Source organism: Eschrichtius robustus, chromosome 5, assembly GCF_028021215.1.
Source record: "Eschrichtius robustus isolate mEscRob2 chromosome 5, mEscRob2.pri, whole genome shotgun sequence".
Lineage (NCBI taxonomy): Eukaryota > Metazoa > Chordata > Mammalia > Artiodactyla > Eschrichtiidae > Eschrichtius > Eschrichtius robustus.
Window position 1 is genome coordinate 19,537,752 of NC_090828.1, and position 26,758 is coordinate 19,564,509.

Below are 26,758 nucleotides of genomic sequence, written 5' to 3' on the forward strand. Positions count from 1 at the left end.
TAGTGAGTATTGTGAAACCTCCTAAATAGGGCCATCACCTGGGCCATTCAGCTCTTTCAAAGAATGGGTCCCCTTTAACATCACCTGAGGAAGGCAGTAAGAAAAGTATATGTGAAAAGGAAAAGCCATTACTCTCGGAAAGATATAAAACTGCAAAATGCTTCAGCCCACCGGCCATAATTAAAAATGAGTCATGATAAAAGCCTAGGAAAGGCTCTTCTGTGAAGTGTTGGGCTGCTCTTCTAAGAAGGGAAAGCTCTAGAACAGGATGGTTTAAAAGTAATGCAACACCCAGGATAAAAAAAATGCAACCACCTTCTTGAGACCTGAAATTGGGACCACAGGCTCCTTATGGAGGAATCATCTTTCTGGAGGAATAGGTAGATTACTAAACAGAAGTGGCATTGCCACAGACTGCTGCTGACAGGTACAACTGTAAATTTTCACTTCCATTAATATAAGACTAATACCAGTAATAAAGCTCTGCAAGCGGGGTAGGGTACTGCTTTAAACCACAGCTACTCTTGCTTCTCAAAATAGTCCTTTTTTTTTCTTGAGGTTTTGTTGCTTCCATCGAGGCAGAGCAGAGAAGGCAGCAGGAGTCATCCCCAAGGCCTTGGTGAAATCCTCAACAGACAGGTGCTCCTAGAAGAGGAGAGGGACCAGAGGGCAAAGGTCACATTCTTGCCAGAGTTCGATTTGTTGAGTCATATAGGTGTGTACAGAAATCAAATGAGCAAAAACAGTCAATGTTGTGAGAGCCAGGAAAGGGATGGGAAGGGGGGAGGTGGCATTCTGAGGTCCAAGAGATTTGATCCCTGAATTTGGAACATAATGAAAAGGACGGTAACAACATGAGGCAGATAAGAGCTCCTTTTCTTTCGACCAGGGTCAAGTTCACACTAACCCTGAAATAAGAATTACCACATTTGACTTAGCTTGGTTAAAATGTTGCTTCTCTTTCTAGGTCTTAGTTTTCCTCTCTATAAAAATGGGAGAGGGCTTCCCTGGTGGTTGAGAATCCACCTGCCAATGCAGGGGACACGGGTTTGAGCCCTGGTCCAGGAAGATCCCACATGCCGTGGAGCAACTAAGCCCATGTGCCACAACTACTGAGCCCGAGAGCCACAACTACTGAAGCCCGCACGCCTAGAGCCCATGCTCCACAACAGGAGAGGCCACCACAATGAGAAACCCACGCACCGCAATGAACAGTAGCCCCTGCTGGCCGCAACTAGAGAAAGCCTGCATGCAGCAACGAAGACCCAACGCAGCCAAAAATAAATAAGTAACTAAATTTATTAAAAAAAAAAAAAAAAAAGCTTCATGACATTGAATTTGGCAGTGATTTCTTAGATGTGACTCCAAAGGCACAGACAACAAAAGAAAAAAAAAGTGGACTTCATGAAAATTAAAAAATTTTGTGCATCAAAAGAAGACACACAGGGCTTCCCTGGTGGCGCAGTGGTTGAGAATCTGCCTGCCAATGCAGGGTACACGGGTTCGAGCCCTGCTCTGGGAAGATCCCACATGCCACGGAGCAACTAGGCCCGTGAGCCACAACTACTGAGCCTGCGCGTCTGGAGCCTGTGCTCCGCAACAAGAGACACTGCAATAGTGAGAGGCCCGCACACCGCGATGAAGAGTGGCCCCCGCTTGCCGCAACTGGAGAAAGCCCTCGCACAGAAACGAAGACCCAACACAGCCAAAAATAAATAAATAATAAATAAATAAATTTTAAAAAAAGACGACACACAGGGACTTCCCTGGTGGTCCAGTGGTTAAGACTCTGCGCTCCCAATGCATGGGGCACGGGTTCGATCCCTGGTTGGGGAACCAGGATCCCACATGCTGTGCAGTGCAGCAAATAAATAAATAAACAAACATGCCTGGGGAAAAAAAAGACTACACACAGATGGAAGAAAATAGTTGCAAGTCATATATCTGATGACTTGCAACTATTTTCTGATGATGCAGCCAAAAATAAATAAATTAATTTTTTTAAAAAATGGACAAGGACTTAATTAGACATTTCTCCAAAGACAACATACAGATGGCCAATAAGCACATGCAAAGACGCTCAACATCACTAATCATTAGGGAAACAAAAACCAAAACTGCAATGAGATACTACTTCATGGTCACTAGGATGGCTATTACGAAACAAAAATGAAAACAAAACAAAAACAGGAAACGGTAGTGTTGGCAAGAACGTAGAGAAACTGGAACCCTTGTGCATTGCTGGGAACCACTATGGAAAACGGTATAGTATGCCTCAAGAATTACCATATGACCCAGCAATCTGTTTCTCGGTATATACCCAAAGGAATTGAAAGCAGGGTCTTGAAGAGAGATTTGTACAGCCATGTTCATAGCAGGCATTATTCCCAATGGCTAAAATGTGGAGGTAACCCAAGTGTCCATTGACAGATGAATAGATCAGCAAAAAGTGGTATATAAATACAACAGAACATTATTCAGCCTTAAAAAAGAAGGAAATTCTGACACCTGCTACAACATGGATGAACCTTGAGAATACTGTGCTGAGTGAAATAAGCCCATCACATAAAGACACATGCTGTATGAGCCCACTCACATGCAGTTCCTAGAGGAGCCAAACCCATAGAGACAGAAAGCAGAATGGTGGGTGTCAGGGGCTGGGGGAGGAGTGGTGATGGGGGAGTTGTTTAATGGGTGCAGAGTTTCAGTTTGGGAAGATGAAAAATTTCTGGAGATGGGCAGGGTTGATGGTTGCACAACGATGTGAATGTGTTTATTAATGCCACTGAGCTGTACACTTAAAAATGGCTAAGATGGTAAATTTTATATTATGTATATTTCACCATAATTTTTTAAAAAGGGAAAAAAAAGAAAGTTAAGGTCATCTGATCCCAATACATGCTCCACTGCACCACACTCACCCCCTTTCCTGAGTGATTTCAGGGATCCTGTACAGGTCATCTTTCCCTCCCAGACTGGCAAAGTATATACTACTGTGCTCACAGGTGACTGAATTTTACCATTATAGTTATCTTCATCTCTCTTGGCTTCTAGGTTTGTTCCTAGTTAAAAGGCAACATGTTCCTGGTTAAACCTCACCAGTCTTCTATATTCCACTGTGAATGCATCAGCCATTATTTTGTGGGAACAGGTTTTGCTTAGAGATGGTGGCAGGTAGCAGCAGGGGTACAACTGAGGTGAGGGGAAAGATGCTAAGAAAAGAAGCTAGGAAAGCCACGAAACAAATTTAGAGTCAAATTTTGCCTAGCTATTGAGTGGGAAACAAAATATTTGGGTAAATGACATGTACCAGCTTCTCTCATCCTGTGGATAATCTAGAAGATTAGACAGTGAAATTCTACCTTTTCACTCTTGGTTTGAAAATCACGACTGGGAGTCGCCTTTCTAGACCTTGGGTCTCTTCAGCCTTAAGACTGAAATGACCTTTGCTCCCAGTTCAAACATGATATAGTAGTGAAACTGCTGGGAGCTGGCCAGTATCCTCAAGGCATACTCAAGTAAGAACCCCAAATTCAAATTGTTAGAAAAGAGCATCTCCCACCTCCAGCTCTGCTCCCCCAGGCACCAGAAGGGGCCAGAGCCGGGGCGAGAGCAGTGGGTTTCTTTTCAATCTTGGGCTGTTCTGCTATGTAGGATTGCCCTGGAAAATGTTTTTTTGACTCCCTCAGAGAGCCCTGAACTGAAGAGCTTCTTGGTAAACACCTGTAGATGGATTTCAAGCTCAGGTGGATCTGAAGCCCCAGTTTTCTAACCTGTCATCCCACCTCTGCGCATTTTCTGCTCAAGGCTCCTGGGAGGCCTCCCCACTCCCCCAGGCAGGGCAGTGGAGCACCTTGTTTTGGAAGAAGGTCCCTCACAGCTGTGGCTGCCGTCTCGATGGTCTGCAAGTGCCTTAGGTGCCCTCTCTCTGTCCCACCCAAGCTGGCTCTGCAGCTTGGTTGAGACTTTTGGACTCTGACCCCCAGGCTAGAGGGCAGAGACTGCCCATCCCAGTGGACTTGAATCTTTCCACTGGTCCTGTTCTTGAACCCTGCAGTCCTACCAGCTGATTACTGGCCTCACCCATGCCCACATCCGCCTCTCTGTGGTTTACTCATTGGTACTCAAACAGATTACCCTCTTGCTGCTGCCTCTACGTCTGGAGCAGACAGAGAGCTTGTCCACTCTCCCCACTTGGCATGGAGCTCACAGCACTGCTGCAAGAATCCACGCTACTCCCACAATTAAAAAAAGAAATCAGCAGCAACTGATTTTTTAAAAACTGATTTTTTAAAAAGAATCTAAGACTTTTTAGACTGCTTCTACCATGGTGGGGTTGTCTTGATTCTGTTTGTTATATTCAAAATTAGCGATCTACTTAGCTTCCATTTTTTAAAATAGGTAAATGCATATTTAACTTTGTTAGATATTGCAAAATTCCCCTCTACAGGGGTTGTAACATTCTGCCCTCACACCAACAGAATAATATAATTTCTCCACAGCCTTACCAACAAAATATATTGTCAATATTTAGCCTCCTTTTAATCACCTGGTTCAATAATATTGGCTGCCCTTCCATTTAGAAATACTTTTTCTGTGCTACATGATATGACAGTAACAGCGGGACTCAGAAGACCTGATTCTTGCTCTGACTTTGCTACTGACTAGTTACATCACATTAGGCAAGTCACTTTCCCGCTCTGGGTCTGAGTTTTCTCAGGTGCAGAACAAGCAATGATAATAACAGCCTACATGTATAGAACACTTCTTATGTACCAGGGGCTGGGCAAATAATAATATTTGTAACATTATTATGAATAATATAATATTATATGATATTGGAATCATCCCAATTTTACAGTGAGGACACATTGGTGGATATGGGAGAGAATGCACAAAAGGGTTCTAAAGGGGACGGGCAGGATGCAATGTTCTGGAAACAATACACTTATGCATATATCGGGCCCAAACCCATAACAGACTCAGATGTTCCTGGAGAAAATAGTCATCTCACTTCTGTAGATTCATTAATTTTTCTCTAAGACTTCTTTATGGTTTATTATACACAGAGTAAATTTTCTCTTCTCTCAGTACCCTCTCAGGCTAGATTTGCAGTCTATTTTAGATGTTCATGAAGTGGGAATGAATACTAGAAATGTGGGTTTTGTTTTCTTCTTCTTTTTGGCTGCACTGCATGGCATGCGGAACTTCCCTGACCAGGGATCAAACTCGTGCCCCGTGCAGTGGAAGCACAAAGTCTTAACCACTGGACCACCAGGGAAGTCCAGAAATATGTTTTTTAACAAGCCCTTCTTGCCAAACTCTCTCCCACAAGTGGTCCACACAGACAGCAGCTGCAGCTAACTGATGGACCCTGTGCCAATGAGTCTCCTCCCCGGTGCTCCTCTGAATTGCCAGCCTGCCAAACATGTATTTCAACCAGGATGTCTCTTGGGTGCTGCAAACGACATGGCTGCCACTAAACTCATGATTGTCCCCTTCTAAGCTGGGTCTGACCCAGGATTTTTATCTCAGAAAATTACACAACTTTCCCCTCTCACAACCTTTATCCGGTCGTTGTTACCAAGTGTCGTTGATTTAACCTCCGAAATATTTCCCTAAACCCTCTCCTTCCCTCCACCCACCCCCACCTCCACCTGCCACCATCTATTCTAGGCTCCCGTCTACCTCTCAGCCCGACTTGTGGCTGCTGCTTTGGCCACCATCCAGTCCATTCTTCACTGAGCAACTAGAGTGGTCTTTGAAAAGCGTAAGCCTGACTGCCACTCCCCTGCTTCACCATAATGGTTCCCCTTGATTTTTAGAATGGACACCGCCCACCCCTAGCCTGGCGTAGAAGGCACTGCCCAGCCCCCTGCCCCTCCCTAGCTATCAGCCGCCCCTCCCCAGCTCCACACACCCCACCGCTCTGGCTACCTCATCCTTTCGCCCGAGCTGTGTTTACTTCCTACTTCTGGGCTTTGTGTATACTGTTCCCGTCTCCAAGAGTAACCCACTCTGCCTGAATAATTCCCGTTCACCTTTCAGGAGGAAATCTCTGACTAAATCAGATTCGTCCTCCTTCTCAGAGTCTGACCCACCTCCTTCCTGCTGGGATCCACACCCTCCGGAAGCTCCTCCACAGGCTTGTTCACCAGCTGCTCCAGGGGAAAGATGGGTAGAGGCCCAGAACTGATATTGCTGTTAGCGTTGAACACGTCTAGTTTAGGGTTTGTGAGCTCCTAGGGAAGAAAAGGAAAACACTGTTAGTTCAGCTGGTTGGTGGCTGCCTTCCAGGCTGCCTTTTTCTCTGAAGTCAACACTGACCCTAGGGGACCTCCTTCAAGAAGCCCTCCATGGGAATTCCCTGACGGTCCAATGGTTAGGACTTGGCGCTTTCACTGACAAGGGCCAGGGTTCAATCCTTGGTCAGGGAACTAAGATCCCGTAAGCCTCGTGGTGTGGCCAAAAAAAAATAAAAAAGAAGAAGCCTTCCATGACCCGCGCCTCCCACTGTCCACACGCACATACACACACTCATAAAAACATGGCACTTTGGACAAGACCCATGAGCTAAAGCTTGGCGTTCTGTATTCAGCCAAAGCCAGTTGGTGTAAGATGACTGTTTTGTTCTATGACTTATGAACTTCTCCATGACTACCCTGATGTTCGAGGTCTACCTTGGACATTTATGACCCTCTTTCTCTTATCTGTTGTGAAACTGTCATCCGTAAATTCACTTAGCCTTGACCTATCTATCTACGCTTTCCCGTCTGCACCATCCGTCAACCAAGAAGGGTTTATTGAGTGCCACAGGGTTCCCAGCCTGCGGGTGAGGCTGAGGAGCCACACGTGTTATCTGCTGATAACCCCAGCGTGCTTGGGAAATTGCTCTCATGTTCTGGACACACTTCTGCAGAGTCTACTTGGTCTTGTTTCGCCTGCAAGACTGTGAACTTCTTTGATTTCATATTTCCACATCTTAGGCCTGTAGGCGGAACACACTTCCATGAACTAACTGAAACATCGAAGGAAAAGGTTATTCTACCCAGAGAAGGGATCACCAGGGTGATGATAGTAGAGAAGTCACTATTTCCCCAAGTGTGATCTGCGGACTAACTGCATCAAATTACCTGGGCCCTTCGTGAAAAATACACATATTACTAGGTCTCAGCCCAACTCTACAAACCAGAATTTTGGGAAGTGGGACCTTGGAATCTGCATTTTAATAAGCTTCCCCCATCCCCTAGTTCCCCATCACCCAGACTCTTATGCATGATAAAATTTGGGAACCATTTCACTAGGGAATGGAGGAGACAAAACAGCTAGAGGCATTGAAGTTAAACAGCAAGAAGAACTAGGAGAAGTGGGAGGGAACAGTGGAAAGGAAGCAGAGGACCCTGGCATCTTCCGTGGAGCTTTCTCGGCTCTCACGGGTCTGACCATTGTCAATGGCCACCGCCAACTGCCCCGTGCTCACATCAGTGATCTGGCCCCAGTCTCCAGAGTTTCCAAGCTCCGCCTTCAGGGCCTCATAGGATTTGGCGTTCTGCAAGTAAAGTAAGTAACAAATTAGACCTGGGTCTCAGCAGAGGAGACAGAAGAATATTTTCCTTCAGGCTTTGAAAGAAGGCTGGCCTAGGGCCCGGGGGTGAGAAGGAGATGAGGAAGCTCAGGGGGAGGCTGGAGGACATCCCTGAAAAAGGAGGTTGGATGGTAAGGATGAGCACGAAGGGCTTACGGGTAACAGGCTGGGGCAGGGGGCTATTTGCCCTGCTTGGCGCAACATGGGGATGGAAAGTACGATTTTTCCCCACCCTCGGGGTCTAAGCAGCCGCACAGTCTTGAGACCCCTGCCCACACTGTGTAGGCTCTGGGGGACTGAGAGGTCCTGGAGAACTGGGGGGCTCCTCTCAGAGCCTGGAGGGGACCCTACCACGGAGGAGTGAAGGGAGTAGAGGGGACCTTGGCTCCATGGGGAGCCCCATCTCCACATCCCCAGGGCCTGGCAGCAAGCATGGCGCATTATGAGCTCCAGTTATGCTGACTGAATGAATGAGTGAATGAATAAATGATTGAGTGAGTGAATGAATGAGTCTGTGAGAGACGCCAGCACAGACTTGAGGTGGGGGAAGACCTGCCAGAGTTGTTGACTTGGGACACTGACCTGGGTTTGAGAAGTTCTGGCATCTAGGTGTGCAGCCTTGAGATTTATTTGAATCCATCATCAAGACTAAACTTAGCTCATCAAACACTGAATTTGTTTAAACACATTTGAGGAAATTAATCTAAGCTTTGTTTCCCTAATCTCATCTGTTGTGTCAATTTCATGTACCCAAAGCCACCAGGTCAACATTCATTCTACCTTAGCCTTCCTCCTTCCTTCAGAGAACATTCACTGGGGTTCCGTTTTGAGGAGCTGCCCTCTGCTTCTATCTGAGACCAGTTTAGAAAATCCTGTGGAAATCTGATTCACTGTCCCTCAGGTAAGGACCACAGATAGGACCAGGAGACATCTATTTGCTTAGAATTTAGTGCCAGGAGACATCCGTCTTTAAACACTTTCCTTTAGAACTGACATGTTCAGGGGACCCACCAATGCTGTCGCATAGAAGTTTCTGCAATGATGATGGAAATGTTCTTTTTCTGTGCTGCCCAATATGGTACCCACCAGCCACATGTGACTAGTGAGAAATGAGTTCTTTAATTTTAATTCTTTAATTCATTAATTTAGTGAGAAATCAATTCTCCAATTTTAAAGAAATCAATTCTTTAATCAATTTAAATGCAAATTTTAATTAATTTGCATTTAAATAATCAGTACAGCTCTTGCCAATAATGTCCAAGAGCTTTGAGCTAAATCTAGTGCACAAGAAAGACACTGTCATTAGCCTAGGTTTTTGATAGATTTCCTTTCTTCTCCCTCACCAGGGGCCTTAATGGTCTTGCTGCAGCCTTACTGTTTATTCTAAGTCTCCCCAACCCCTTTACAGATATATCACAGGTCGTCTACCACAATGAACAGAAAAGCCAGGAGTCCACCCTGCCCTCGATGTGCCATGAAGGATGCACTGGGCTGGAAGGAGCAGGTGGGCTGGGGCCACTCACACTCCACTTGAAGGGATCCCAAGCCAGGAACCAGCCCGTGAATGTGGGGGGCTCGTGTCCTTGCTTCACCACAATGATGGGGGTCTCGGGGTCCCGGCCGCTGGGATGGGTCTTGAGGTATTCCTGCACCGTGGTGGCTGCAGCTTTCTTCTCGGCCTCATTGGCATTCGTTCCAATCCAGAAAAAGACCTGTGGAGCATCCCACAGTCAGTCCTTTCTGTGCTCCCTCGGCTCCCCCAGGCTCAGATGTCCGGAAGTGGACCCTGGCCTTGGGCAGGCCCCATCAGGTCTTGATTTTGCCTCTGGAAATGGAGGTTGGACAGATGCCCTCTACTTAGATATTCTGCAGATGTGTGACTCCCAACCTCTCCAGAGCCAAAGACCCTCAAAAACACTCCTCTGCCTCATGAAATGAATTGGACTTTGGGAGAAGAATACATCCTGCCCTGCAGTCCGTCCAGGCACGTTCCTCTCTACTTGCCTTCTTCTTTCTTAGGCTCATAACACCACTCCCAGGGAGAACGTATATGGGAGTCAAGAAAACGTCAAACCTTACCTATCCCTAAAGCCACTATTTCTTGGCTCTGGGGATTGAGGTGGCGGGAAGGGAGGTCCCCAGCCCTCAAACCTACCTGGTCCCAGACATCTAGCAGGAACACATCATCCTCTTCCAAGTCATCCTGATTGAAGTCAGGGATCTCTGTGGCCAGGAAGCGCCCGGTCTGGTTGGAACATTCAAAGAGCCGAGGAGTGATCACCAGGGTTTCCTCCTGCAGCCTGCAAGGTGGAGAGGAGATCACATTGGAAAGCCTGTCTCCTAGGAAAATGCTCTTTCTTCTGATCACACAAAAGGTCCCGCATCCTCCCAAGAGTCCAGGAGCTCTCCAAGGGAGAAATTCCCACCAATCTTCCAGGATATACATTTCAGTGGCTCTTCTATAGTCCTGTTAGGAAGTTCTTCCTGATATCTTCCCTCTATTCCTCCTGCTGCTACTGTAGTACATGCCCTTTTGCTTTTGAACTGGGGAATAGTGGATCATGGACCTTCTTTAGAAAAAGAGGGTTTACAGCTTGTGTTCCTCAGCATCTGAGTCCTGTGGCAGCATGGAAGGACAGGAGCTGCTGGGACCCTGGCATCTTCTTCCCAAAGGGCACAACTATAGCCCTGCCCCTCTCTTTGAGCTGCCTCCTATGGCTGTGGAAATACCCCCACCAGGCCCCAGGCATTCCATGGTAAGCAGCACAGACACAGCCCCAGTTCCTGAGAGGCTCCAAGGGCCTGGGCTGCCCCTTACTCACCTGGCAGCCCTGAGAGCCTGGCACACAGAGTTCTCAATCCATACCTGCTGCAGGCTCTGGGCCATGCGGGTGGAGGTGCCGGGAGGCTCTCCAGCCTCGGAAAGTGAGCTGGCGGTCGAGGGACCTGGGAGTTACCTCTTGGTGCTGGCATAGGGGGCCTTCCCGCCCAGGGCCATCCAGAAGTTGGCCGGCTCCTGCCCTTCCACGACCACTTGTTTCTCGGTCCGGGAGATGGTGTCAGCAACCATCTTGGCCATTTCCCGCTCGTCCCCACTACAGCCCTGGGAAAAGGGGGGGGTCGGCTGTGCTGGGGGAGCCCATCTCCAGTGCCACGCCTCCCCCTCCTTCCACCACATTCACTGGCCCAGAGCTCCCGGGTCTGGGAGATTCTCCTGGATCAGGGGCCCACGCACACGGCCCAGGCAGGGGCAGCTGTCCCAACCTCTCCTCTGTCCTTGATGCTCCAAAGGATGGCAGAGGAGACAAGAGAGTCTGCACTCCTACTGGGCGGGAGGAAGTCTCCAAGAGACTGAGTCCTCCTGACAGAGACAAATGGGGAGGCAGCTACAGGCACAGGGAGAGTGAGAGAGCCCAAGACACAAAGACAGAGCAACACGGGGACAGACAGGGGTGTCCAGAGACAAACAGAATGAGAAAGACCTACTCGGACACAGAGGCAGAGAATCAGGACGGCCAGACCCAGCGCCGCGGAGGAGCGAGGCAGGGCTAGAGGCATCAGGGAAACCAGTGAGCGGGACCTACCCGGCCAGAGGCCCCTGCCCTGACCCACACGGGGAGGCTGCTCTGAGGCTGGGGGACCGCCAAGACACACGCGGGGAGGGGGAGGCCGCTGGACCCTGCACACACCTTCCCACACCACAGGTAGCAGCAAGACTGGGTCTTGAGGATGAAGACATCATTGGAGTTGAGGGAGGTGGCCCGGGCTGGGACCTCAAAGGCCTTGGTGTTGTTGGTGTTGGTCCCCCGGACCTGGAACAGCCGTGTGGAGGGCACAGGCTCCACGCTGTTAGCCCGAGAGGTGCCTCCCTGCAGGGAGAGAGGGGCAGGAGTACCTTAGTAAAGGTGATGGGAGATTAGAGGGGCGACAGAGGTTGGGTGGGTCTGCTGCCCCTCCTGGTCCTCTACACCATCACCAGACTATAGTCTTTCCAAAACACTGCTTTGGTCATGGGCGTTTCCCTGCCTGAAACCTTCATCCGGCTTACAGACTAGAGCCCAGCTTTCAGCGCGGCCCTTGATGTTGAAGGTGGAAACTTCCTTTCAAGAGTCACTCTCACCTCTCTCCAAACCCTCCATTTAGCTTGGCCAGTTTCTCACTGTTCCCCACGGGGCCCTTCCTCTGGGCCTTTGTACTGGCTGTGCCCCTGCATCGCATGCCCTCGTTTTACCTCTGCTGAGCTCTTCAACTCTGACCCCAATGTCAAGACCTCCTCCAAACCCCCTTTCCATCATGGACTTTATGCCTACTCCCTGATTACTGTATGCATGCTCCCCTTTGAATGCAACATATTTCTGGCATTTAAGCACACAGTGCCTTGGGCTGTTGGTTCACTGGTTGCACAACAAGATGGTAAACAGCATTAGCATGGCATTTTTCTCCCCCTTGGCGCTTTGCAGAGGGCTGTATGCTTAGTAAGTGCTCAATAACCAGATTATTGCTTAAAGGAATGCAAGAGACGGCTATTTCATTATGTCAGAAGGCACCAGTGCATTTTAGACAGGTCCATCGTTAGGCAGATCCAGACAAAATAACTTCTTTTTTCATGGAGAGGGCCCAAGGAGTAGGGGTGTAGAGAGAAACAGTACTTGTATGTGCTAAGTGTTTATCAAACGGATTTTTTAAAATACTGAATTGCTGTTTCTATTACCATTCCACATAGATGATGGAGCCTCAAACAATCCTCTCCTAGGGAGAATGGGCTTCACCCTAGCCCTGCTCCCACCCCATGTCCCCTTCCCCATCTCCTGGATGCCCACCCCGCCTCAGCTGCCGGTACTGCCAGGCACCCCGGTCCAGCAGCCACACCTGGTAGACCACCATGCGTCCTTTGAAGATGGACATGAGGTGAGGTGGCTCCTTGCCCATCGGGACGAGGATCTGGACTGGTTCATTGTTGTACTGCTGGTCCAGGATGACCGCTTGATAGGCCGAGGCTGTGATTTCATCCCGGCTTGCCTGGCTGCCCTGGGGATGAGCAGGATGGAAGGGGTAGGATGAGGACAGCCCCCGATTCTGACTCCGTCCCCAGCCTTAGCCACAACTCCATCCCCAATTCTGCCCGGCCCCAAAACCAACTGTCTTCCCCACCAAGCCCCACCCCGGACACAGCCCAAATCCCCACCTGACCCAGACCTCGGTTCTGATCCCAGCCCCACACCTAATCTTTTTCCAGCCCCAGTCCACCCTTGACCCACCTTGACCCCAAACCTCCTCTCCCGCTTACTGCACCTTTCTCAGGGAAACACCATGGCTACCATACCACTCAACCCCAGCACCCAAGCATCTCCCTGCTCCCTCACATCTGGACATAGAAACCCACAGTCAGAGCAGATAGAGGGAATGGGAGTTGGAAGAGAGACTCAGAGAATCAAAAGGGGAAAGGGTTGTGAGTGTCAGTGGGATCTCACAGCCAAAGCAGTTCCAAGATAGAAAAGGGGTGAAATCCCCATCACCAGAGCTATTCAATTCAAGTGCAATGGCCACTTGGCATGGGTATAGTGGAGGGGGAGCTGAGCTGGCTATGCTCTGGACAGGGTGGGGTGGGGCTTGACCTGCCAGACGTAGAGCAGGTAGTACTTCTTCTCGCCAATGAGGTAGGTGTAGAGCAGCAGGTAGCAGTCGCCCCCATAGAAGTGGCCGAGCCACTTGGAATCCACAGGCACCAGCTCTAGGTCCTCAATGCGCCATACCTGGGGTGGGTAGCAGGCTAGTGTGAGGTCCAGGACAGGCTCTGCCAAACCCTCCCCACCCATCCCGGGCCTCCCTCCTCCCTTGCCATACCTGCACCTCCCCACTCCCATCGTCGACCATCTTCTGCTGGGCAGCCACCTGAGGCTGGACGTGCATGGACGTGGCATCAAACTTCACCTGTTCCACCCTAGCTGGAGTGAGGGGGAATCATGATACCCAGTGTCACCAGCTGAGTTCCCCCAGGTTCTCACAACAGCCCTGAGTGGAAGCTACAATTCTTAGACCCATTTTACAGATGAGGAAACTGAGGCTAGAGAGATTCAGTAGCTGACCCAAGGTCATGCAGCTAGAGAGTGGCAGAGTTATAACACAGAACCATATCTCCCTCCAGTAAGGCTCATGCTTCACCGGGGCCTCCCAGAGCAGCCAGAGAAAGGACAACCCTTTTCTCCTCCCCCAGGTGCCTGGCACGGAGCTTGCCCTCAGCAAATATTGTCCAGGAGACTAAAGTTTTCTGGGTTCCAGAGAGACCCAACCCCACTCCAAATGAAAGTCAGGCTGTTCTCAGCTCCATTTTTGTGACAACTCTTGAGTTTCTCCAAGTCCCTTTGTGTCCCCACCCCACCTGGGGAGTCCAGACCCAGGGTGAAAGCACACATGCAAGAGGCGTGTTCAGGAAGGAGGGCAGGAGACAGGTCTGTGCTCTCCGGGCCCCGCTCCCGGCTTCTGGTCCCACCCTGCCTCGGGCCAACCCTCACCCACGGAGCCCACGGCATGGGTTTTGCCCAGGCCTGAGGCCCGGTTGGGCACTGTCCACTTCTGGAAGAGCTGCTGAAAGACGGCTGACTCGGCCCCATCATTCTGCACCTCCACCTGCGTGCTCGGTGGGTATTGCTTCGCTTTGATAAAGTTCTGGGAAGAGAAGGAGGTGGCTGGGCCTGTGTCCCTCCCCCAGTCCCCACCCCCTAGTGAAAGCTGACCCCAAACCTAACCCTGCTCTGACCCCCACCCCAAGGCCAAACCAGACTCCAAACTCGACACCACCTCCAACCTAGCTCTGACCTCAACCCTGAATCCACTACTAACCTCAAAACCCACTTCTGACCCCAACCCCAAGGTCAAATCTGACCCAAACCTGATCCCAGCCTCCATCTCCGACCTTGAACCCCACCCCCAATCCAACGCTGACCCCAAGCCAGTTAGAATGACTGACTCCAACTCCTACAGTGACCCCAAACTCTGACTTGGCCTTAGCACCGTGCTGACCCAACCCCCTCTTGTAGGAAGGCCAGCCTCCATTTCTCCCTCCCTTGTCCCAGCCAAGCTGGAGGTGGGAGCCCGCATTCTGCAGAGGCCCCCAGGTTGCCGGGTGGTTGGCTATGCAGCATGCAGAGGCCCGCCAAGACGGCTACAGAGCGGATATCCAGATCCCCTGGAGCCAAATCAGGCTCGGAGCCTTCCCTGGCCTCTGCCTGGGGCTGTGCCTGGCCCTGACCCCGCTGCCCTCTCCCTGCTGGAGTCGGCTTCTCTGCCTTCTCCTCCAAGTTCTCCTCCCTGACGCCCAGGCCCACCAGTGCCTGGCTCATGGCTTCCTTCTTCTCCTGGGCATTGACATTCTTCCCCTTCCACACGTAGATCTTCAGGCCCCCTTGGTCCAAGATGTAACAGTCCTGGAGGCGGGAGAGAAGGACGCAGGGTGAGAGCCTGAGGGCGCCCTCGGTGCCGGGCTGGGGGAGCGGCAGGCACACGAGGTCGCCTTCCCTCACATGCCACCCCCTACTCCACAACCAGCCCAGGCCCCTGGCGCCGCTCCTACTTGGGGGAGAGTGGGCAGGCGGCGGGCAGGGGGGTGATGGGAGTTGGGGCTGGGGGCGGCCTCCAGACCCTCTCACCTGGTGACTGAGCAGGTCCTGTGTGAGCGGCCGCGTGGCGACTTCTCTGACCACCACGTTTCCCCCTGAGTCAGACACGCTGCAGGACAAACGTGAGGCATAGACAAGGGGGGTCCTGGGCCCTCACCTGGGGAATCCTCCCCCAGGAAGTCCCCCAGGGTCAAGAGGAGCCCAGAGGCAACCGGGCACTCACTGGTACAACTTGAGGGCGGCCTTGAGTGCCGGCTCCACCACCGTGTCAGGCACGGCGGCCTTCAGCACTGTCCGCTGGCCCAGCACGTGGTTCATGATCTCCATCAACTGCGGCGAGGCCTTCTCGTTCTCCCCGTCCACTATGCCCACGTAGGTGCGCCCACCCCGCTCCTGGTCTCGGATCTCCTTGGCCAGGGTCATGCCCTGCAGGGAGGCCCCGGGACCCGTGAAGGCTGGCAGGGGGCAGGGGACAGGGTAGTGTCTGCCACCCCAAACCACACCTGGAGAGCCCAGCCCCCTACAGCAGTGCCAAGGGGGAGGCACCTGCCCGGCCCTTCCCTTTTGATGGGGGACCAGGCTTTTTAGGTGCATGTGAGGAAACCAGGCAAAAATCCCAGGAAGAGCAGGTTTCCTCTTGGGCAGGAGAGGGTCTGGAGGGGACTTGCTGGGCCTTCGTTTTTGACATTGTTTGAAATTTGTGATTTTACTTCACAGTTTTGCATAAGAGGTGAGCCCTGAAGATCACAGTCCTCGGTCTCTTTGCCCCAAAGCCATGTACACACACACACCCACACCCACACACACACATGCGTGCGCACGCGCGTGCATGCATACACACAGAGGCTCATGTATGTGCTCACACATACGCCCAAACACACACACTCACACACACACACAGCAGTCTCTCATGTGCTCACACAGATGTCCAAACACACACTCACACACAGGGCTGGCTTACCCTCCTCTGCCCAACGTCTACTACTCAGTTACTGGCCTTTCCACCCCGGTCCCCTTCTCTCTCCACTCCCCTCCAGGCCCTCTCACCCAGTCCCAAGGCTTCTGCTCAGGTCCATATCTGTCTCCAGCCCAGCTCTCTGTTTTCATCCTATTTCTCCAACTCCCATGATAACCCCATTTTAAGATGTCCCAAACCGAACTCTTGATTTTCTTCCCAACTCTGTTGCTTCTTGATCTTCCCATCTCAGGAAATGGGACTCCATCCATCCCCACAAAAAGCACAGCCTTTGACTTCTGCCTCGCCCCTCTCTCGTCACCCCCAATCTGACATGCAAGTCCCATGATTCCACCTTCCCAGCCATGCTCCTCACCCAGACGGCCAGAGGGGCTCCCTGTGTGCCCTCAAGCCCTCCACACCCTCTCGCTTCTCAAAAGTCAGAGTGACCTTCAACGGCCTCCCGGTCACTGAGAACAAAACCCAACCCTCTCACACAGACTTCTGACCACATAACATGTCTTATGAGACCCACCCGCCCTCTTCTCCAAGCTCCCCAAAGCCCTCATTTTGTGCTCTGGCTGAGCTAGGAGGTTCCCTGCCAGCCACTTCTCTCCTGCTTCCCCCAGAAGCCTTCATAGAACTCTCAGAACCCCCAGCACCACACTCCCCACCCCTCACTTCTCCAATATTGCCCTGCATGTCTGTCTTCCCCACTGGACGGCCAGCTGGAGGCCAGAGCCAGGGCAGGGCGCTGCCCATTTCATTCACCACCAGATGCCCAATGCTTGGCACAGGGTCTGCCACACAGCAGGGACTCATTAGACCTGAGTGGATCAGCCAGGGTACACACACGGGAACTCCAACACGCATAGCTCTCCCCATACACATGAAGACTCAGATCCACCTTCAAACACAGTACCCTGGACAGTCAGGGGAGAGACGCCTGGGGAAATGGGGGCTGCTTGGGGTGTGGCAGCGGTCTGGCAAGTTTGACTGGGAGGGAGGCTGGGTGCTGGGTGCAGGAGCAGGTCGGGGCAGGGTGGGATTTGGGGGGAGGGGTGGTGCACCAGCAGGGTTACCCTGAGTCTCTCCATGCGGTTACTCTCTGGGCCGTTCCACTGGATGATAAGCTTCCCGAGGTCCAGGAGGAAAACATCCCCACGGTTGAAACTCTTCCAGGACATCTTCACCTGGAGAGCCATGGGGCAGGCACAGACCCCACTCAGACCCCATCCATCACCCCCATCACCCATCATCTCTTCCCCACCCCTTCTCTGCCCCTCACCCCTCCTCAGCCTCTGCTCTCCACCCAGGCTGGGAGCGGGGAGAGGAGGCCACGCCCACGGCCCTGGTTGATGCCCACCTCTCCGGCCACCACATTCCTCTTGCCCTTGACATGTAGCAGCCGCTGGATGTCATAGGAGTTGGTCTCCACTTGTTTCATGCCAGAAGCCACACCCCCTTTCCGGATCCTGTGAAGAGAGGTGAACTGACCCAAGGGAGTGGGCTGGGAGGTGTGATAGGTCCCTGTCCTCCCAGATCTTGGGTACCTGGTTGCCACAGGGGCCATTTGAGGGCTGGGGCTGGGACTAGGGAGGTGCATGAGGCACCTTGGGCACAAACTCCAAGGAGGCACTCACTCTCAGGGCCATGCAAGGTCGGTCTATTGCCTCAATTTGCATGACCCTGGCAGTGAGTGCCTCTTTGGAGTTTGTACCCTAGATGCCTCGTGCACCTCACCCTAGTCCTTGCCCTGTTGAGAGCCCTGCGAAGATGGGTGCATGGTAATGTGGTAATGTGGAAGGACCGGATAGGACTCTAAGGACAGGGGACTGAAATGAAGGAAAGAGGGGAGATGCTATGGACTGAATTGTGTCCCCTCCCAACTCATATGTTGAAGCCCTAGCCCTCAATGTGATGGTATTTGGAGACGGAGCCTTTGGGAGGTAATAGATTAGATGAGGTCTAGGTGAGGTCATAAGGGTGGGAACCTCATGATTGGATTAGTGCCCTTATAAGAAGTGACACTAGAGAGCTTGCTCACCCTCCATCATGTGAGGACACAGTGAGAGGGTGGCCATCTGCAAACCAGGGAGAGAGCCCTCACCAGCAATCAAATCAGCCAACACCTTTATCTTGGACTTTCCAACTTCCAGAACTGTGAGAAAACTAATTTCTGTTGTTTAAGCCACCCAGTCTATATTTTGGTTTTTGTATTTTTTGTATTTTGCTATGGCAGCCCAAGCAGACTTAAGCCAGGAGAGGTACCACCTCAAGTGCTCAAAGGAGTGGACTGCTGCTGTGAGTGTAGAAAGAAGGAGAGCAAGACAAAAGGGAAGGGTGGGGACTGTGGCTAACTGGAGAAATCCTGGCCTATCCTACAGGTCAGTAGCAACTTGGCTCCTGACCGTGTGTTTCCATGAGAAAAGCCGGGAGGTCAGAACTTCAGATTTTTCAAGAAAAGCTGGAAATCTGGATTTTAGTGTGAAAGGTTTCTTTAGAGAAAGAAGGAGCAGTCATATACTCATTGGCCAGTGGCGAGACTTGATATGATGCCCTGGAGGGCCTCCTTTGGTGCTGAGCTCTCCAGGACATTCAAATAGGGGTTGATTTACAAAAATTCATGGTATGCAGAGTTACAGAATTTCAGAATGGCCTCCCGGCAGCCAAAGACACACTCAGAGAGATGAAGACCAAGGACAGGGCAGCAGCAGAAATGGGAGTGGAAGATTAGAAAGGTGAACAAAAATTACTCTCATGGGCTCTCCCCACAGCCTCAGGCTCCCTTTCCAGCCCCAGGTCTGCCCCCCAGCCTTGGTGTCCCTCCCCAGCCCTGATTCCATTCCCAAGCCTGTAGCACGCCCCTCCGTACACAATGCCCTGCTTGAAGTAGCCTCGGAAGGTCTCGCTCTCGTTGCCCTGGACCTCGCGGTGCTGGACAGCCCGGCCCTTCAGAAAGTCATCCATCTGTGTGGTGTAGATGGCAGCTGCCCCTTGCTCATCCTGGGACGAGTCCTGGCCGATCCAGTAATGAATGTCATAGGACAGGTTGCTGCCTGTCTTGTGGATCTAGGGAGAGGGCATGTCCAGTGTACCCGAGGCCCTGGGCTCCCACAGCCCTCTCCCTGCCTCCCTGCTTCACAAGCTCGTGGGGCCTGGGCCACAGGGGAGCTTGGCATGGGGGAAGTTCATGGGACTGGTGGTCAGCAGCCCTGCATCGTGGCTCCAGTTCTGTCAGACTCTCTGAGACATGGGGCAAGTGGCTTCCCCCACCTGGGCCTTGCTCATCTCATCTTGGAAATAACTTGGTGGGACTACAGCATTTCCCAAAGTGATGTGCACAGACCATCAGAGGTCTGATAGGTGATTGGGTGGTATACAATGAAATGTATATATGAAATGATCATGGAATTTTTTTTTTTGGCCACGCCACCGGACATGCAGGATCTTAGTTCCCAGACCAGGGATCGAACCCACACCCCCTGCAGTGAAAATGCGATGTCTTAACCACTGGACCACCCGGGAAGTCCCTGATTATGGAAATATTTTATAGCTACTTTCTGTTTGTGACACGGGACACTGTGTTCCATTCATGATAATGATATTAAGTTTTTAAATAAATTGATTTAAATTTTAAAAGTGAATCAATATAAGGAAAAGTACAAATGCGTTAACAATACAGGATGTGGAAGAAACCGAGAAGGTGAAATGAAGTTGACTATGGATTTTGGGAACATGGGCTCAAGGTAGGGTGACATCCCACCAGTTCAGAAAATCCCCCAAGACTGTAAGTCCACAGATGGTCACCCCAGCTGGGAGCTCACAGCCCAAGGGCAGGGAGAGCCTCTTACATCTCTGACCCTGTGGAGCTACCTCTAGGCTGGGAACACCCAGTGAATGCTGTCCTGGGGTGAAGTTCAGCGGCAGTTCCCATTGCCCCCAGCCTCAAGTTTCCTCTATGTTGCTACCGTGAGCTTTGCTCTCTGCTCAGCCCCCTCCCCGGCCCATCCCCGACTCACAGCCAGGACTATGTAGCAGTCACCGTCGAAGAAGCTGCCGAAGGTGCTGGAAGGAACAGGCACCATCTGCATGGCCTAGGGAGGGAAGGGAGGTCGGGGAGGTCAGAGGGTCAACCACCGAGGACCCCCAGCTTCCCTGCCCCCCTTAACCAAATGGAGAGTTAGGAAAGGAAGGCCAGGAGGAAGAGGGCATGAGGAAACTGACAAGGAGAATGGGTGTGAGGAGGGTGGGGAGGAAAAGGAGCAAGAGGATGTGCCCGATGCCTGAGGAGGGGGTGGGGATGGCACTTGGGGACAGGCACCAGGGGCTCGCATGCCAGCAGGGCAGGATGGAGGACAGTCGAGTAATCCCAGGGCTCTCCCTTCCCTTGGTCCACCCCAGTCCTGCAGAGCCCCCTTTGTGCCCAGGCAGGTCCTCACCTCTATCCTCCATATCTGCACTCCGGGCGTGGTGATGTTGAGGGAGCCTTTGACCTGGGCGCTCAGTTTCGTCATGGCGGATGAACCTGGGGAGAAGTGGTGTCAGAGTAAGAGGACATGGGGTCTTCCATGGTGGCGCAGTGGTTAAGAATCTGCCTGCCAATGCAGGGGGCACGGGTTCAAGCCCTGGTCTGGGAAGATCCCACATACTGCGGAGCAACTAAGCCCATGCGCCACAACTACTGAAGCCCACGTGCCTAGAGTCCGTGCTCTGCAACAAGAGAAGCCACCTCAATGAGAAGCCCACGCACCACAACGAAGACCCAACACAGCCAAAAATAAATAAATAAATATTAAAAAAAAAAAGAAGAAGAAGACCTGGCCATGCCTCGGTTTCAGTGCCGCTCTTACAGCCCAGCCCGGGACAGCTCCCGACAATGCCCCGAGGCCAGGGCTCAGGGACCTGGGGGAAGTTCCCCACCCTGGGCCCTGATTGGCCAGGGGCCCGCCCTCCAGCCTTCTCACCCAGCTCTGATCTTGTCATTCTTGTTTAAATACCTTCTCTCATCACCTACTGCAAAAAGTCTCCCTCCACTCCTTAGCCTGGCAATCAAGGCCCTTCTTGATCTAGCCCCAAACAGTTTTTCTTCCTGAAAAGTTTTGATCAAAGTCATGCCTGGTTAAAAAAAAAAAAAAAAAAAAAAAAAATATATATATATATATATATATATATACATCATACGGAGTTTTCTTTTTTAAAAAGAAAGCAAAGAATAAATAAGGGTTGAAAAGTGTACGCACCCAAAAGATTTGAAAAAAACAGGTGTTCAAACAATAACCTGTACATAAAATTCATAGCTGCTGTATTCACAATTGCCAAAAGGTGGAAACAACCCAAATGTCCATATGAACAGATCAACAAAAGGTGGTCTATCCACACAATGGAATGGTATTCAGCTGAAAAAATGAATGAAGCACGATACACACTACAATGTGGATGAACCTTGACTACTTTACGCCCAGTGAAAAAAGTCAGACACAGAGGCCCGGTATTGTATGATTGAATTTATATGAAATATCCAGAATAGGCAAATCCATAGAGATAGCAAGCGATTAGTGGTTGTCAGGGGCTGGGAGGAAGGGAGGAATGGGGAGCGACTCCTAGTGGGTATGATGTTTCCATTCGGGATGATGAAAATATTCTGGAACTAGATAGTGGTAGTGGTTGTGCAGCGTTGTGAATGTATTGAATGTCACTGAATTGTATGTTTTAAAGTGGTTAAAATGGTAAATCTTATGTTCTGTGTATTTTACCACAATAAAAGAAAAGTGTATGCAGCAGTTTCCTGTTTCTTGCTAGCTCCAGACACGCCGCAGTTACTGTTCTGGTGGCCCACACAAAATGGGGTGGGACCATGTTTGTTTGTTCGGTACTGAATCGCCAGCATATAGCACTGTTGGCACTTTTTGCTGAGTGGGTGCATGGGCAGATGGATGAATGGGCGGGTAGTTGGGTGGTTGGTTGGGTGTGTGGGTTAAAGTGATTGAGTGGATGGATGGATGAATGAATGAGTGAATCCTTCCAACGTGAACCACCCTCCACCCACTGAGCGGGAAGAAATCTCTCCCCAGTCTTCTTTTATGGTATCTGTTATGGCTCTATTCCTTTGACCTGTAGCTGTGTTCTCCACTCCAGCTGCTCATCAGAATCACCTAGGGAGCTTTTTTTTTTTAAACACAAAGGTGCTTTATTTCAAGTCCATGCCATCTAAATCTACTGAGTACAGTAATCAGGACCGGAGAGGGGACGAATTAGAACTTAAACAACAACAACAAAAACACTGGGACGTTCGCCCCCTGCATTGCGAATCTTAGTTCAGAAGAATCCGTGCACTGGCAAGCCCGTCTCCCCCCTGAGAAGCACGCTTCTCGCTCCGTTCTCCCTAGGGAGATTTTTTTTTTTTAAACATCTTTATTGGAGTATAATTGCTTTACAATGGTGAGTTAGTTTCTGCTTTATAACAAAGTGAATCAGTTATACATATACATATGTTCCCATATCTCTTCCCTCTTGCATCTCCCTCCCTCCCACCCTCCCTCTCCCACCCCTCTAGGTGGTCACAAAGCACCGAGCTGAGGGAGATTTTAAACAACACTGATCTCTGATGCTCAGGATGTATCCATATCTCCAGGGATTCTAATTTAATTAGGCCTGGGTGTGGCCCATTCTTGGGTACTTTATTTTCTGCCTTTTGGGAGGTGGGGCATAGGTGCTTTTGAAACTCCCCAGTGATTCTGATGAGCTAAGGAGAGCCACTTGTCCCCGGTTATTTTTGTCCCTGGTTTCCTGCCCCTCCCTCCCAGGCTGGAAGCCACCCCATTCCCCACTGAGCCTACCACCCAGCCCTGCATGGAATTGCCCTCCACGAATGCTCCTTGAATCAGTGAATAATAAATGAAAGGTCATGTGGCCCCCACCTCCGTGCACTGACAGCTGGAATCTATCTAATCTCTCCTTGCACCTGAACTCTGAGTCACCCCTTGGAACAATGACCTGGTTTTTTACTGCTGGTAGACTCCCTCTTCTGAGTCCTGAAGGGTGACCCCCTCTCCCTGGCATTGTGGAATCTGGGGGCAAGGTCTCCCTGCCCAGCCTTTGATTAGCGCCCCCTCCAGCAGATCAGGGCCACCTGCCAATAGCCAGCACTGCACATATAGGAGCCCCTTGTGCCTGGGTCCTGTCTGATGTCCCTGTCGGCCAGGGCCTCCTCCATGAGGTATCTCTCAACCCGCAGAGACCCCAGGGCTCCCAGGACTCCTGGTTCAGCTGAACCAATTTGGGTACAAAAGAGGAAAATGTTTTCTGTTTTATTTCAATCACCACCTTCGTCCACATCCCTCTTTTCACCAAAACAGACTGACCCTCACTAGCTGTACAGACATGGCTGTGTTTCTTCATCTACGAGGTGGGCAGTTGACAACTAGGTGATCTCTAAAGTCCCACCAGGGGGACTTCCCTGGTGGCGCGGTGGATAAGACTCCATGCTCCCAATGCAGGGGGCCTGGGTTAGATCCCTGGTCAGGAAGCTAGATCCCACATGCATGCCGCAACTAAGAGTTCGCGTGCCACAACTAAGGAGCCCACCTGCCACAACCAAGACCCGGTGCAACCAAATAAATAAATAAATAAATAAATATTTAAAGTCCCACAGGAACATGCTCTGAGTCTAGGAGGAAATAGCAAGAGGAATAGAGTGTAGACAAGATGAGGCTCTTCTGGTCCATCAAAGCAACAGAGACTCTGGGGAGCAGGGGCTTGAAAAAGCTGGGGCTCTCCCTCCCTAGAGAGAAATCAGGACTGGGGACCTCCAGCAGCTTGAACAGGGAAGGGGTGAGCAAGGGCATTCTGGGGAGGGCAGCCCCTAGAGGGGGACTCATGCTCCAAGGGTAGCTGCCAGCTGCTCCTGCCCTGTCGACGTTGGTCAGAGCAGATGCCTCTGGCCCGCCCCCCTGGCCCTCCCCAGCCTCCAGTCTCTCCTGAACTGCTGGGAGGAATATGGGTCCCATGCTGTCCCAATGCCGACAGCACAGCCCTGGGTTTGGATATGTGATGTCTTCTCTCTCAGCTTGAATTCACTGGCTCCCCCCTCACTCCCGGTCCCCTCTCTCCTCTGTCCCCCCCTCGAGGAAGGGCACCAACACTCCCAGACCCCAAAGCCATCCATTGGTGCAGCAGCCTGGACCCCTCCCTCTCTGGCCCTTCTGTCCACCTGAACGCCTCTCCAGTCTGCCCCCAACACACCTCCACCTCTCTCTGCTTCTAGTAAAACCACACTGTTCACTGGCCCTGGCCACCCCCCACCCACACATGTTGCTTCTCACCCTCCCCTCATGTCCCTCCTTTCTCCTTTAGTTTTCTTTTCCAGTGCCCTCGCCACCTGTCTTCACTTGGCCAACACTCCCGTGCTCTTCTTGATTCAATTTAGGTCTCATTTCTTCCAAGATACCTTCCCAGAATCCTCAGGCTAGACTATGGACCCCTCCTCAGGGACTCCAAGGCATCCTGGCCGGATGCCTCTCTTGGACCCCTGACCACATGATGATGAGAGGATCTGTTTATAAGTCTGAGGTCCCCAAGGTCAAGGACCTAGACACATTTGTCTGTGTAGCCCCCAGATCCTAGCACATAGTAGATGCTCAAAAAATACTCTTGAAGCTGAAAGACTGAACCGCAGAATAAAAGGGATGGCCCTTCTTGGGACCCTGGAGGGAGTTAGGGCTCCTGCTGCCCCCAGGTCCCATCTTTCCTTTCGTAACTGCTGCCTTGTTGTCCTCAGAGTTGGGGCTCCAGGGAGCCCCAGAGTGCTGTCACTGCTCTTCATTCCTAGTCATGCAGTCCTGAGCAGGACAGGGATGTGGCAGTCCCCAAAGGACACCCTCCTGCTTTGTTAGGCCCATGAGAGCAGAGGAAGTGGACATATCCCAGCCCCCAGCCTGCTGACTCTGCCTCACCCTGAGCCTGAACAGGCTTCCTGGGAAGCGGGTGGTCAGTACATCCCAAGATCCTGATCTGGACTTGGCTCCCACCTCCCCTGCTCCCCCTATTTTAGCTGAATGGAGCCACGGTGCCTGGTGAGACTGAGCGGACGGGTCCCGGTGGAGGAGAGATAGGGCAGAGGTGCATGAGAGGGTGGTCGAGCCTGGACCAGGGCCCAGGGTCCTGTTGCCCACAGCCCCCTGCCCCCTCTCTGCCTTTGCCCATTCAATCCCTGATGGCTGTTGCTCACACCCTAGTATCCAGGAGATGAGAGCCCTGAGGTCCCAGGAGTTCAAGGGAATGGGGACACAGAGAAAGAAACCATTTCAGATGAGGAAGAAATGAGCAAAGAGACAGTGGGCGCAGGGGTTAGGGGGACAGTGAGGTCCGGGTGACCAACTAGTCCCGGTTTGCCCAGGACTGGAGGCTTTTACATCTAGAAGTCCCCAGATACTCCTCAGTCCAGGGCAGTCGGGCGGGGATGGGTGACACCTGAGGTGGGGTGGGGACTGGAGGCAAGTGGGGGTCGGAAAGAGCAGTGGTCTGGGGTGAAGCTGCACAATCCTTCCCTTGGAGGCCCAGGAAGCCACACTGGGCTCCCTGCCCTTTCCAGACTCTCCAGAGAACGAAGCCTCTACCTCACACCCACGCCAAGGAGCTGCAGGAGGCCCCAGGCTGCCCGCCAGGAGCAGAGGACCCTGTTCTGTCCTCTCCCACCACCTGTGGTCCCATGTGTCCCCACAGGGTGGCCTTACCTGTCTGGAGGAGGCAGCTGCCACCTGGGAGATCTCAGGGAGCTGTGGCAGGCTGGCTGGAGGAGAGCGACCTTTGTCCCTTCCCCCCCCCCCACCCCAGGAACTGCCTTCACCATATAAGGGAAGACAGGGCCCCAGAGAGAGAGAGAGGATGGGTGAGGGGGTGGGGAGGCAGGTGCCCGCCAGGTCCCTGGGAGCCAGGAGCCCAGCGACCGCCTGACGCCCAGAGCCAAGGTGCCCCACCCTTGGCTCCCGAGCAGGCGCCCAGGGATGGGATGCGTTTCTGCCCAGCGCCCAGGCAGAATGGGATGCAGGTGGACAGCATCTGCCAGGAAAGATAGGGGCACCTGGACACTTCCTCCCTTCGACCCAGAGGAGCCAGCTCTGCCGTCCTCCCTCCTTCCCGGGGGGAGTGGCCCCGGGGTGGGGGAGCCCTGGACCCAGGGATTCCGGGCCAGGGGTTCAGACTTAGGGCCCTTCCAGGACATATGGGACACTGGCACCCCTAGAGGTCACGCGCTCGGAGGGGCACAGTGCTCTTCTTGTCTCCCTCTTCAGAGGCGCTGGCTCCATGTGGAGTTTTTATGAGCCGCCATAAACCGTTGCCTTTGGACTCCGCTCTGCTGCTCTGTCCCAGGAGCCACAGCTTCCATTTCTGAACCTGATCCTGGGGGGCTTCTCACTCAGGAGGGGAAAGGATCGCAGCCCTCTCAGGGGCGGGTCTCAGAAGTCGGCGTCGCCCACAGACTCAGCACCCTGGGCAGCTGCCCTCAACCTCCACCGCTGCAGAAGTTCTCCTGTCACCTCTGAACTGTGGTCCTTAGGAGGGTGCGCTGAAGTGGGCTGGGTGAGGGCAGCTGCTTCTCCT

The 26,758-nt window shown here is 52.0% G+C and overlaps 1 protein-coding gene across 1 annotated transcript; it reads right to left on the reverse strand.

Moving 5' to 3' along the window:
* Positions 1–77: 77 nt before the first annotated feature.
* Positions 78–20,679, reverse strand: VIL1 (villin 1). Its single transcript, XM_068544465.1, has 19 exons — positions 20,599–20,679; positions 20,179–20,253; positions 19,032–19,228; positions 17,523–17,631; positions 17,239–17,349; positions 15,425–15,627; positions 15,232–15,310; positions 14,911–15,009; positions 14,098–14,251; positions 13,430–13,530; positions 13,201–13,338; positions 12,455–12,613; positions 11,275–11,454; positions 10,543–10,688; positions 9,741–9,885; positions 9,109–9,297; positions 7,481–7,549; positions 6,102–6,242; positions 78–645 (listed from the first exon to the last, which is right to left on the reverse strand). The coding sequence occupies exons 1-19, from the start codon at positions 20,671–20,673 to the stop codon at positions 532–534; spliced, it is 2,484 nt and encodes an 827-aa protein (XP_068400566.1). The 5' UTR covers positions 20,674–20,679; the 3' UTR covers positions 78–531.
* Between the last annotated feature and the right edge of the window lie 6,079 nt (positions 20,680–26,758).

Bases quoted from the DNA above. Each gene is read 5' to 3' on its own strand.
- VIL1 (XM_068544465.1), bottom strand. From the start codon at position 20,673: ATGACGAAACTGAGCGCCCAGGTCAAAGGCTCCCTCAACATCACCACG. The intron at 20,254-20,598 runs GTGAGGACCTGC...TTCCCTCCCTAG, and splicing joins TGCAGATATGGAGGATAGAG to GCCATGCAGATGGTGCCTGT. The intron at 19,229-20,178 runs GTGAGTCGGGGA...CCCTCTCCCTAG, and splicing joins ACTGCTACATAGTCCTGGCT to ATCCACAAGACAGGCAGCAA.